This window comes from Rhipicephalus sanguineus, chromosome 2 (genome assembly GCF_013339695.2).
Source record: "Rhipicephalus sanguineus isolate Rsan-2018 chromosome 2, BIME_Rsan_1.4, whole genome shotgun sequence".
NCBI classification, from domain to species: domain Eukaryota; kingdom Metazoa; phylum Arthropoda; class Arachnida; order Ixodida; family Ixodidae; genus Rhipicephalus; species Rhipicephalus sanguineus.
The window spans coordinates 46,199,236-46,212,483 of record NC_051177.1 but is presented as its reverse complement, the minus strand read 5'-3'; the positions used below and the strand labels follow the sequence as shown (position 1 = coordinate 46,212,483).

Genomic DNA, 13,248 nt, shown 5'->3' with positions numbered 1-13,248 from the left:
TGCGTATTTTGTACCAGCGGGTGTGGTGGCGTGTGCCGTGATATCTTTAGAGGGTATCGGCAGACGGCTCATATCTTTGTAGGTGTTGTGCTCTAATTGCAAAACTTCCGTTGAAGCCATAGCAGCGGCGGATCCAAAGCCAGCCTCCTCCCCCTCCCTTCAGTGCCTGTCGTCCACCTCCGTTGTCAGGCTGCTTGTCGAGTTTGCCCCCTTTGTCAGGTTGCTTTGCCTACCACTGCCCAAAAGGGGCAAAGAGAATCTTGTCCCTGCTCTCTACCTCTCTCCTCATCACTCTACCCTTTCCTGCTTCCCTATGCACATTTCCAACGAAGGCTTCTTAGGCGCCGCCATGTTCTGGGCTGTTGTAAATATGAGTGACCCACCAAAATGCACTGCTGAGGCGGTGGCTTCAGCCCCCTTACCCAATCGGGTGATAGACCCCCCCCCCTTCCAATGTAGAAACCTGGATCTGCCCTTGAGCCATAGATAGGTTACTTCTCTTACTGCAGTGGCTGTGTTTCCTGAAGGAGTGGTTGCTATCGGATTCATTATTTCGCTCTCGCGGCGAAACTGACTTTTTTTTTGTAATGTGCGGCGGTTTTCAATGTTGCCTGTTCGTGGAGAGCAAATGGTTCGGCTGGGCAACGTCATAGCAAAGGTGTTGCAGTGCTCTGGGCAGAGCGCGAGGATTTGACAACAAGCCGCAACAGCAGAATAAGCGCAATTCCACAGTGCGTTAAACCTGCATTTGTTTCGTCTCTACACGTGACACTCTGACCAGGCATCTAATTGTGATTGCTGCACCTCAGGCTCAACAAAGTTGATTTTTTTTTTTTTTTCACGCAAAGAAAAAGTTTTTTCATGTTGCCATATTAGTCGAGCATTCTTGTGGCATTTTCAGTTTAAAATAATCCTTCGGTAACTATGCCTTGCACGAAAGGTCGAATTTCAGTTTCGATATTACGAAGTAAATTGCCGCTTTTACGAACTTTGCTATATCGAGGTTTAAGTGTACTCCATACTGTTCAAATGGGATTAAGTCATTTTTATTTTTTATTGTGCGTACTAGAGGGTGACGTCATCGAGCGACATGGAGTCTACCCATCTTGACATAAAACAAAGTTCTGTTGCACTCAGGGAATTTAAGCAAGAACACTCAGGGAAAACCTGGAAAACTCAGGGAATTTAGAAATGTCAACTCAGTAGACACCCTGCAAACGGGCCAATAGCCACTTATTGTAACAACAACAACAACATGAAAAAACAAGATGCAAGATTTGTGTGTCAATACAGTTAAACCTGGATGTAACGAAATTGGAAAAAGTTCGCGAATTTTCGTTACATCCAGGTTTCCGAGTAAAGACCAGAGAAACTATCGCGAAAACCAAACGAAGACGCGGCGGATGCCAATTCAGTGCCACTCACCTCAAATATTTATTTAGGACGAAAAAAGCTGCGTTATTTTGGCTTGTGTCTTTCACGTCAAAGATGACGTCACGCGCCGGTTCAGAGAAACCAACTCATCCAATGCTGCCTCGTCATCCTGTGAGCCAACATGACGGCGCAGAACGTCCAGCGCGTCGAAGACCTCCTTCGCGGTAGGCAACGGCGATGTATCTGCCTCTGACGAACCTTCACCATCACCACGATCTGTGACAGTTTCTACAAGTGCCACATCCGACATTTCTTCAACATGGGATTCTTTTGTCGCTGCCGTCACTGTTTGCACAAAGCAAGACCGTGACGCATAGTTTGCTCTGCTTTCCGCCTCGACAATTGTGCCCTTTAAGCTCCAGCGTGCGATTCAGCAACACCTGGTAGAACAATGCCGTTTCATCGGCGTTGTACAAGTCCGCCGACTCATAGCGGTCCAAGATGCCAGGCAGCTTCTTGGCCACCCACGAGGCAGAGGCATCGCTGTCAGCAGATGCGGACTCGCCGCTAATCACTCTACCGAATACCGTGCCGGCTCTTGAACCCTTGTAGCCAGCCGTTACTTGCCTTGAAATCGTCGTGGCCAAGAATAGACGCAAAATCCTTCGCTTTCTGCGGCAGGATTGAGCCACTTATGGGCACATTGCGTGCCCGCGTGTCCAGAAACCAGGTGAAGACAGCCTTTTCCACATCAGCGTACGTTGACTTCTTCAGTCTTTTCTTCTTCGAGCCCGTGCCCGACTCCGCTGCCTCGCGGATGCTGTCCTTCACACTCAATATCGTCGACAGGGAGCTGGCTGGGATATTAAATCGCGCAGCAACGTCCCTCTTTTTCTCACCCGCGGAAACCGCGTTTACAATCGCAAACTTTTCTTCAAAAGACAAAACCTTGCGCTTTCTCGGCACGGAGCTCATTGTCACAGCGAGAGCAGCTGAGAGGCCTAACAAGAGAGAACACGACGTACCCGCCTCACCGCTTCGTTCACCCGTTCGGCACGGTAGCGCCACCAGACGTCGCAACTCGCAAGCAAAAGCTGCATAGCGTGCCCTTCGAGATGGCGCGTCGCATTGCCATCTCTAAGGCTTTGCAACGAGGAAACTCTGTTTGCCGCTAAGCGGCGCAAGCTATTCTAGAGACTCTTGTATCATCATCGCGGCACACACTTGCCTGCTGCAATGGTATGCGTTCTAACCGCAGTCGCCCCCGTGTATTATTAATTTTCGTATTATAAAACTTACGCGTTGTACATACAAGATTTTAGTAATGTTACGACTCAAAATAATAAATGATCAGTGCTGCAAATTCGTTACGTTCAGGTGAATTGCCGCAACACCTTCGTTACATGGAGGTCACAAATACATGTGCTTCTATGGGGATGGTATTATTGGGGATTGAAAAAAATTCGTTAAATCCAGGAATTCGTTACATGCAGGTTCGTTACATCCAGGTTTTACTGTACTCCTTTAAGATGTCTTTTGCGCTCTACACTACCCCAGTTCTGAGTGAAGCCGAAAATTATCTGTTATTTCTCATAAGCATTTGTACGGCTTCATTTCCTTCAAAGAAAGGTCGCGATTACAATTCTATGAAGCGTCCTCATTCGCCAAGGTAGTACGGCACTGATTGCAAACGTGCGTCAGTCCTCGTCACCCTGCTCACAGGAGGTAGATTAATTAAGAAGCGCAATGCGAAGTGAGGGGAACGAATTAATCTATGCGGTTTTCATTAGAAATATTAACAACAAAAATCGCGTTAGGAAACTGTGTCGCACAACTGATACGCACGAAAACTAGCAAAGCTTTTGAGGCCTGGAAACGACAACAGTTCCCATTAAGCAAGCGTTTAATTGACGGCTACGATCTGCCGATGTATCTGTTCCAAAAAGATTACCGGCAAGTGCAAACTCACGTTGTAGAACATTTTCTGTTACGTATATTCAGTCCGTAACCACTGCAGGAACGACATGCGTGCAATCGGAAATTGGGGAAATGACAGTGCACGACCTTGAGCTCAGGTTGTCATGTATTTAAATGCCGCTGTCTCATTCTCTGTACACCGCATGACAGTAACGCCAAAGTATTTTTTTTAGGCCTGTTGGGCCAACCAGAGACAAATTTCGCAGTAACAAAAGGTCTATTCGCATCGACTGCTGGCACAACTGAGCCGCCAGTTGAATTTAAGATTGTTTACTTTTTTTATGCGCCATGTCTTCGGTGAGAAAACGTTCTCAGACGTTCCAAGTTTAGTTCTTGTAATTGCTACGACAAAATACAGTGTAAATATTGTCTAAAAAAATGCGGGTTTTTTGGATGCGACGTACCAGAGAAGAATGCGTCGCCTACGGCGGCCGCTCCGCTGTGTGGCCTTTATCTTACTGCGGCGCCCCTAGCGGCCGCCGCTAGCTCTATATTAAACTGAGGCGGCAGTTTCGTGACCAGAAAAGCTATTGAGGGATTATGGTGCAATTTAGCAGATTCGCAAAGGTGTTTAATAAAATTCTTGTGTAATTTGAAGTTGTTTTAGCAGAATCTTTGCTAGGAAAAATGGAATGGCTGTGAAAGCTGATGGGAAAGGCAAAAGTAGGTTTTGCAACGATGTCGGCATAAGATAACAGATGGTTGCTGATACATCATATACGATACAAGTACCTATTATTTGTATCTTTGCACTAGATACATGATGAAAATTCGGTTGTTAAAAAGCTAACCAAAGTTTTTTTTTTCCTTCAAATATTGTTACAGAATGTGCTTCAATTGCATGCTCTCTCAACGGGAGCAAAGATCATGGACTTCCCCCTAGATGTTGGCACCATCACTGGCTTTGCTGGTGAGAAGAAAGACCATGAGGTAATCATCTGTCTACATTTCTGGCTTTTAGCTGCAAGGCATGAGCGGCAGAAAGCGCAGCTATCTGTTCCCTACCACGTCTAGATAATTGATGGCCTTTAATAAGACCATTAACGGGGGACACTGCTCTTAAAAATTTTTCTTTATGTCTTGATTGATTTTGATGAAACATGGCGGCTCTATGTATATTTGTGTGCTGATTTCAAATATCCAATTACTTTTCTACTACAGTCATCGTCCGATTTTTCGGACTCCCTAGAGATCGGGAAATCGTCTAAAAAATCGGGCAGTCAGAAAAATCAAATTCCTGCTTTTTTATTTCGGTGAAGCGGTCAAATCGCCACAGCCACGTCCGAAATAGCTTTAATGCCTCCCAGTGCACTTATCAGGCATTTTGGTGCGAGCCCATGGCTCTCACAAATACATTCGGTACCTGCCACAAACCCCGCTTCACTACATGCTAACCACCACTTACTTGCAAATTTGCGTCGTGATGAGTGCCGCTGATACCCATCAAAGTGCGGAATAGATTACGGCTCTCTCACATGGAGCGTTTGGAAATGATGACGCAGAACACAAGGGCTGTGGCGGAAGAGCGGACGACTCGTCCGGCTTTCCTCGATGCGCGTGCGCACACATTGCCGATTCTCTGCCGCTATGCAATTTGCTGCCGGGTGAAGTCGATCGTTTCTAGTTGTGTACAGCACATCGCCAACTAAGCTGACGCCGTCACTGTACTGTTGCTGTTCCGTACGCATTCATTTGTCATGAAAGTGCTCATGATGCCCACTCCGTTCCTGACCGCACACGGGCGCGGCAATGGCGAGCTGGTTATATTCGTGAAGGCAACGCATCTGTGCGGCGCACTTAGCGGTCTCACACAAAGAGGCAGCATGAATGGCGGCACGGCACGTTTGGGCTCTCGCCTATTAAATGCGTGCAGTACGCATGTAGCTGCGCTAAGCCACGTGCACTACTGAGCAGTTAACTGAAGATGCTTATCGTTAGGTTTGTCAGCGATTAAGCTGTACTGGCATGTTTGCCACCTGCCGCCGTCACACCTCGGTGCATTTCCACGGCTTATCCGTAAAGACATCGCCGCACGGCGTGCCATGATAGCGACCCCTTTGAATTTCTGGTTAGCTCCACTCCATAACACTTTGGCTTTGCGGCAAAGCTGACTTTCGAACTCTGCTACTGTCGCAAACAGATAGACTCGCAAAAGCGCTGGTTCGAACCTACGAGATGATAGACAAGGCTGGGGGGGTTCTTTAATTAATGCCTTTCAGACCTGCAATTTGGGGAGAAAGTCAGAAAAATCGGACGCTGAAACTCTTCAGCGTCCGAAATTTCGGATGTTCTTATACATTGACGTCTATGGGGCTGGTGACGGTGCCGTGAAATTGTCCGAATTTTCGAGCATGTCTGGAAAATCAGGTGCCCGAAAAATCGGCAGTTGACTGTATAATGTGTAGTTTTTAAACTACAAGATATTTCATGTGCCTATTGGGGAGCCAGATTATTTATAAACTGAATGCATTACATAGTAGATCAGCATGTCACAGTAATCTGCAATCGCAACTGTGTGCAGTGCAACAAAAATGGGTGTTCTAAACCCATTTGAACAAAAGTTATGATATGTTTAACATTTGCGAGTAAGTCAACTTTAAGCTGGAATTGCACTCTTGAATGTTGAACATACCATAACTTTTGTTCTAATGGTGTTAGAACATCCATTTTTGTTACGCTGCACACAGTTCTGATTCCAGATTATCCTGATAGGCTGATTTGCTTTGTAACTAACTCAGTTTAGAAAAAAACCTTGCTCCCGAAAAGACAATTGAAATATTTTGTATTTTAAGAACTATACATCATACTAGAAAAGTAATGACATATTTGAAATTAGCACACAAATATACATAAACTCAGGAAGTTTACCATAATCAAAATCGATCAAGAAATAAAAAACTTTTTTCCAAGTGCCATCTCCCCCTGTGGTTTCCTTTCACAGTTTCTTGTCTTATGTAATGTTTGATTGATCAATGATCAATTACCATTTACCAACAGCTGGATGCAATTTCACTTATGACATTTAGTGCTATTGTTCAAATATTGACATGCCTCATTGGTGTAGTTAACAAAATAAATACAGCTGCAGAAAACATAACGCATAGCTTTGTGAGGAAGTTATGTTACTTCGCAGTACTTGTGCAGTTAAGGGGGGACGCGGGGCTCAAATCGCGAAAAATGGCAAAAAAATCAATTTTCTGAAAATCACGTTTGCAGTTTCTGTAGCCCTTTTTCTATCTAATCCCAAAATATCTTCACTGAAAACCGCGTAGAAGTGCTATTAAAAATTGTTGCGCCCGCTGACGTGGCGAAAATTAACGCGGAAATCGCAAAAAAAGAAAGCGTAACGGCGCGACCAAGCACCACCATCTAGGGCTCGTCTGAAAGAGCATTTCTTCGTCTTTGAATTCCCCGCCTCAGCTGGCTCCTCCATTTAAAAACAAGCGCACAAAAAGCAAACGTTGAAAGGTCGTTTCGAGGCCCCCAATTGGACGCGGCCGCCATGATGCTCCAGCGCGCCTCGCCATTGGTCCGATGGTCGCTCCCGGTGTGCGTCGTCTGCAGCTTCCGCGTTGCGGGGTCACGGCTGTGGAAAATCACGCTAATTACTGAAGCGTTCACACTAGTTTTGTGTTCGCTGGTCGATGATAATTACGCGTTAGCAGCTGCACCCGGAAGCTCATTCATCAGACCGTGCATCAGACTGCGATAGCCTGACGCGCTCTTTGCGAACATCGCAGAAGCACGTCTCGGACCTGTATTGCGTTCACTCGTGGGACCCGCGGTTAGAAGTTCTGCCCGTCGGCATCTCGGACCTGGTGACGAAGACCACCGTGGGACGACTTTTTTGTGCTCGTGATCGAACATGACTAACTTTGAAACATCAGGCACTGCGGCAGCGCACACCGCAACCGTGATTACTGCTCACAGTCGTGGCTAGGCCTAACTACGTTTATGGCGCCAACGAATTCGAACTTTGCGGGGAAGAACATCGTGCTAGCAGACAGGCGAAAGTGAACAATCCGCAATGCGCTTTGTTGCAAGCAACAAATGATATCGCCCACTGGCAGCTCGGAATCGCTGATCGGCATTTGACGCATCGGCAGCTGCGCCGCGGACCCCACGGCCACGGCCGCTCGATGTCCCCAAGTTCGTCGCACAGCGATCGCTCGAAGCACCGTGACAATTTCACACATGGGCGCCCCAAAATGTGAGGCCAAGCATATTGAACGCTGATGTTTCATCGCTGCGACTTGGCATATTGCGCATCGCCAGCAAATGCCGCCACCCAGTATATCGGGCACAGACTTCCCGAACCCCGCGGCCGAGCACTTCGCGGGGAAATAAGCACTCAGTGGTGATGTAATTTAGGCGCGCTTCAAGCCGTGCATGGTATCGCAGCAAGCTTTTGTAAATGTACTGAAATAATGAAAGCCTCGCCGACTACCATTACTACGACCAGGTGAATGATGAAGCGTATCAAGGCGGGGGTGACAAATGAACTTGTGTAAAGGAGTGGACGAATTTTTATCTGCCAAACTCGCTTCATTAAGTACTGCTCAGAAATTCCTGTGCCACCAATGTCTTGGCCATAACTGCCACAGCACACCTAAATTTGCATGCCACAGACTTGTAATGTCCACGTCTGGCCATTAAACCTGAAGGCTCACCTTTCAAAGAGCCGACAAAAATAACCAATAAAGAAAAAGGAAAGCACGTAGTGCAGAAAAATGAAAGATCAAGGACATGAGATAACCCCTGCCAGCAAAGACACTAAATATTACAGCCCTAGGGCATTTTGATTTACATGTAGTGGCTGTGCAACTTTAGGGCCCGTTTTCTCAGAAGTGTGTTTTGACCAGACTGTCGCGCTTGCAGAAAGCGTAGCACGACTATGGCTTGATGGATTTCCATGAGGTCTGTCGCATTGTATTCCCTAGTCAATTCTCTATGCTATGACATTCCTATATTTTTGAATTACTCTCTCATTCTTTTACTCTTTAGCTAATTTGACATGACGATAACGAATGCATTATGCAAACATGGATGTAATGTTCCGTTAAAAAAAAAATTGGGGTAATAATAGTATTTGGAGAATGTCATAGCATGAACCATTCCTATGGCTAAAATATAAGGGCGACTTTGGTCTTTTACCATGTTTTGTTGTCACGCCAGGCTTTCTGAAAGTTTGGTACAACAATGATGCAAGTAAAAATTTATAATGTCAAAACTGCTGGAGATATCTTAATGTGTACAGAAGCATTAGAACGCTGTGACTGCCTCTTGAGCGCCTTCTAGTGGGTCGCCCTCTTCGCCTCTTGTCGGAGAGCACGCCCCCCGTGCGCTTGCTCGTGAGAGTCTGCGAGTCTGCGCTCTGTCGTTACTGTCGTCGCTGCGCATCGTCGCCATCGATCCCGCCGTCAGTAAACGCCTTTACAAAGTGGTGGAGAGTGCTGTACCGTCCCCACAACTTCGGTCTCCATCTGATGCCCCTGGAGCTTCGATCCCGTACCGTGCCATCTACCATGCCGCAAGACGCCGCTCAGCAAACGCCGCCTCCTACTCCAACCGCTTGTCCCGGTGTCCCCCGTATCCGCGACCCTCCTGTCTTCACCGGCGCGGATGGCACCGACGTGGAGGACTGGCTCACGATTTACGAACGGGTGAGCGTCCCCAATAAATAGGACGAAGCCGGCAAGCTGAGCAACTTGGTTTTCTACCTCGCGGGTGTGGCAGGCATGTGGTACAACAACCATGCATCCGATTTCCCGACGTGGTCCGCTTTCAAGACCGCCATTGTCGACGTGTTTGGCCGCCCTGCCGTTCGTAAGCTGCAGGCCGAACAGCGTTTGCGAGAACGAGCTCAGCAGGCCGGCGAAACCTTTACTAGCTACATTGAAGACGTCCTCGATTTGTGTAAGAAAGCCGAGGCCACCATGTCAGAATCTGACAAGATGAGGCACATTATGAAAGGCATCGACGACGATGCCTTCACGATGCTGCTCGCCAAAAACCCCAGCACAGTGGCCGAGGTCATCACGCTCTGCCAGAGCTACGAGGAGCTGCGCCGGCAGCGGTCGATGACCCGTCGCTCTCCATCTCGCGACGCCGAGCTCACTGGCTTGTCGACCATATCCGACCACTCCGCCTTGCTCGCAGAGGTGAAGTCATTCGTGCGCGAGGAAATCGCGCGCCAGTTCTCACTGCTGGACTTTGCTCAACCTCAGTACGTTCACCAGCCGTCAACCACCCTTCCCCCTCCCCTCCGTCGAGCGATTGAGCAGGAAATCGCGGAGGTCGTGCCTGAGTACCACCAGCACCGTCCGGCTCCTGCACCACTGAGTTACGCCCAAGTTGTCGCAAGGACGTCCCCAGTAATATCGACGGCAGCCCCAAACAGTTACGCCGAAGCCGCCGCTAGGCATCAGTCCTTCGAAGCGGCTGTGCCGGCCACCTACGCCGACGTAATGCAGAGGCCACGACCGCAGCCCACGATGCAGTCATATCAGTCGCTGCCCCGTCAATCACGTCCTGCGCCATGGGCGGGCCTTGCTCCAGCAAACCGATGGCGCACACCTGACAACCGCCCCATATGCTTCGCATGCGGTTACGCCGGCCACGTGGCGCGTTATTGCAATCGCGTCCAGCCGCCTCAAGTCGTCTCGCCCGCCACCAGCCAGTCAAACCGCACATTTTACGCCCCACCTACGCCTCCGTCACCGACGTCACGCCAAGGTCCATCTACTCGGCGCTCTCCGTCTCCCCGACGTCGCTCACTGTCGCCGATGCGCCCACGTCCGGTCGCACGCGACCAGGAAAACTAGCCGTCGCAGTCCACGAGGCAAGGGCTGCGACGCTATCGAACTGCGAAAGCCCTCAGCGAAGCCCATCGAACGTGATAGACGTTTTTGTGGACGGGGTTCGCGCATCTGCCCTTATCGACACTGGAGCCGCCGTATCCGTTATGGACGCTAAACTAAGCCGCCTGCTACGAAAAGTGACGACGCCACTTTCCGGTCTTTCCCTCCGTACAGCCAGCGCCCAATGTATTCAACCGACGGCGGTATGCACAGCCCGTGTCCTCATTCAGGACGCTCTGTACGCCGTCGAATTCATCATAATTCCCGCTTGCTCTCACGACGTCATCCTCGGATGGGATTTTCTCTCCCGCCACGACGCCGTAATTCATTGCGCACCCGCCGAAATAGAGCTCTCACCACTCTCTAATTTGACGCCGGCAGACAGTCCATCGGCTGCGAGCAAGGTACTCGTCAAAGACGACGTCAAAGTGCCTGCAAACTCGTCAACGGCGGTGTCAGTCTACTGCGCCAGTCTATCCGACACCGTTGCACTCCTGTCGCCATATGACCGTGTTTGCACGAGGAAAGGCTTGCTGGTGCCTTTCGCGACCGTTCAAATCACTCAGGGCAGCACCTCTATTTTTGTAATAAACCCCTCTTCGTACAGTGTTACGTTGGTGCGAGGGGAATGTCTCGGCAGCGTGGAACCCCTCGAAGACGCACAAGTTATAGACGAGCCCGATGACTCGCACGGCCGAAGTTCCAGTACGCTCAGTGCTGTTTCGACGTCTGGGTCATCACCCGCTGACGCATTTGGTTCCTCCATAGCTGACAGCCTTACGCAGGTCCAGCGTTCTCAGCTTCTGGACCTGTTGGAAGAATTTCGCCCGTCTTTCGATGTCGCTCAAACTTCTCTCGGCCGCACGTCGGCCGTTACGCATGGCATCGACACTGGCGACCACCTGCCACTGCGACAACGTCCATATCGCGTATCTCCCGCAGAACGCCGTGTAATCACCGAGCAAGTCGACGACATGCTTCGACGCGATGTCATTCGACCCTCTAACAGCCCCTGGGCGTCTCCTGTCGTTCTTGTTGCGAAGAAGGATGGTTCTGTGCGGTTCTGTGTGGACTACAGACGACTCAACAAGATCACTCGTAAGGACGTGTATCCACTGCCGCGAATAGACGACGCGATTGACAGCCTGCAAGGCGCCGAATTCTTTTCATCTCTCGATTTGCGCTCAGGGTACTGGCAAGTACCTATGGCTGATGACGCTCGACCGAAGACCGCTTTTGTCACGCCCGACGGCCTGTACGAATTCAACGTCATGCCGTTTGGGCTGTGTAATGCGCCCGCCACCTTTGAGCGCATGATGGATACCGTTCTGCGCAACCTGAAATGGCACACGTGCTTGTGCTACCTCGACGACGTCGTCGTGTTTGCTCCGGACTTCTCCACGCATCTTCAACGCCTCCGGCATGTTTTGACGCGTTTGAGCGACGCCGGTCTACAACTCAATCTAAAGAAGTGCCGATTCGCAGCACGACAGCTGACAATCCTCGGCTACGTCGTGTCGAAGGACGGAATTCTTCCCGATCCAGCCAAGCTTCGGGCCGTGACCGAGTTCCCCAAACCTACGTCCGTCAAAGAACTGCGCAGTTTCGTAGGACTGTGTTCCTACTTTCGGCGCTTCATTCGAAATTTCGCGACTATCATATCGCCACTGACGAAGCTCCTCGGAAGTAACGGGCCCCTCCATTCGTGGTCGTCAGAGTGCGACGACGCTTTCGCAAAGCTCCGTCGTTTGTTGACGTCGCCTCCCATACTACGCCACTACGATCCTACGGCCCCAACGGAGGTACACACGGACGCCAGTGGTGTAGGCCTCGGCGCTGTCCTTGCGCAGCGCAAACCAGGGTTCCCCGAATATGTCGTGGCATACGCAAGCCGTACGCTTACCAGAGCCGAGACCAATTACACAGTCACGGAAAAAGAGTGCCTGGCGATCATCTGGGCCCTTACAAAGTTTCGACCTTATTTGTATGGTCGCCCATTTGATGTCGTCACCGACCATCATGCACTATGCTGGCTGTCGTCATTGAAGGATCCCTCAGGGCGTCTCGCCCGCTGGGCACTTCGCCTGCAAGACTACGACATCCGCGTGCTGTACCGCAACGGACGCCAGCATGCTGACGCCGACGCCCTCTCGCGCTCTCCCTTGCCTGACGACAATGCGCCCTGCTCAGTATCTCACATAGCTGTTGCTTCAATCGACGTTCACACCATCGCTACCGAACAGCGCAAGGATAAATGGATCACCTCGCTGATCGACTTGCTGGCGGATCCATCGGCAACACCATCCACTCGCGCGTTGCGTCGTCAAGCCCACCATTTCGCCATTCGTGACGACCTACTCCACCGACGCAATTACAACGCCGACGGCCGCCAGTGGCTACTAGTGATACCCCGCACTCTGCGTTCTGAAATATGCGAGGCCTTCCACTCTGACCCGCAATGCGCGCACTCTGGGGTAACCAAAACTTACCACCGCATTCGACAACGATACTTCTGGCGAGGGATGTACCGCTACGTGCAGAAGTTTGTTCGCTCCTGCCTCGATTGCCAACGCCGAAAACCTGCAACGCACGTGTCGCCAGCAGGTCTACAACCATTACCTTGCCCTAACCGTCCGTTTGGGCGCGTGGGCATCGATTTGTATGGACCACTTCCCCTGACTTCGGCTGGTAACCGCTGGGCCATCGTCGCTGTTGACCATCTAACGCGATACGCCGAAACCGCCGCCCTCCCAGCGGCTACAGCGCGCGATGTGGCCTCCTTCCTGCTCCACCGATTCATGCTGCGTCACGGTCCGCCCCAGGAGCTGCTCAGTGATCGAGGCCGTGTCTTCTTGTCGGAAGTCGTCGAAGCCATTCTCAAAGAGTGCAACGTCGTTCACCACAAAACTACTGCTTACCACCCGCAGACGAATGGCCTCACCGAACGCTTTAACCGCACGCTCGGCGACATGCTCTCAATGTACGTCGCAGCCGACCACACAAATTGGGATGCCATTCTGCCCTTCGTCACGTACGC

At 50.3% G+C, this 13,248-nt stretch overlaps 1 protein-coding gene across 1 annotated transcript in view; it reads left to right on the top strand.

Moving 5' to 3' along the window:
* The window catches only part of LOC119382863 (prolyl endopeptidase), a 65,214-nt gene that overhangs the window by 26,011 nt on the left and 25,955 nt on the right, over positions 1-13,248 (top strand). Inside the window, exon 10 of the mRNA XM_037650750.2 lies at positions 4,177-4,281. Coding sequence (XP_037506678.1) covers positions 4,177-4,281 — 105 coding nt within the window. The remainder of the gene's footprint in view (positions 1-4,176; positions 4,282-13,248) is intronic.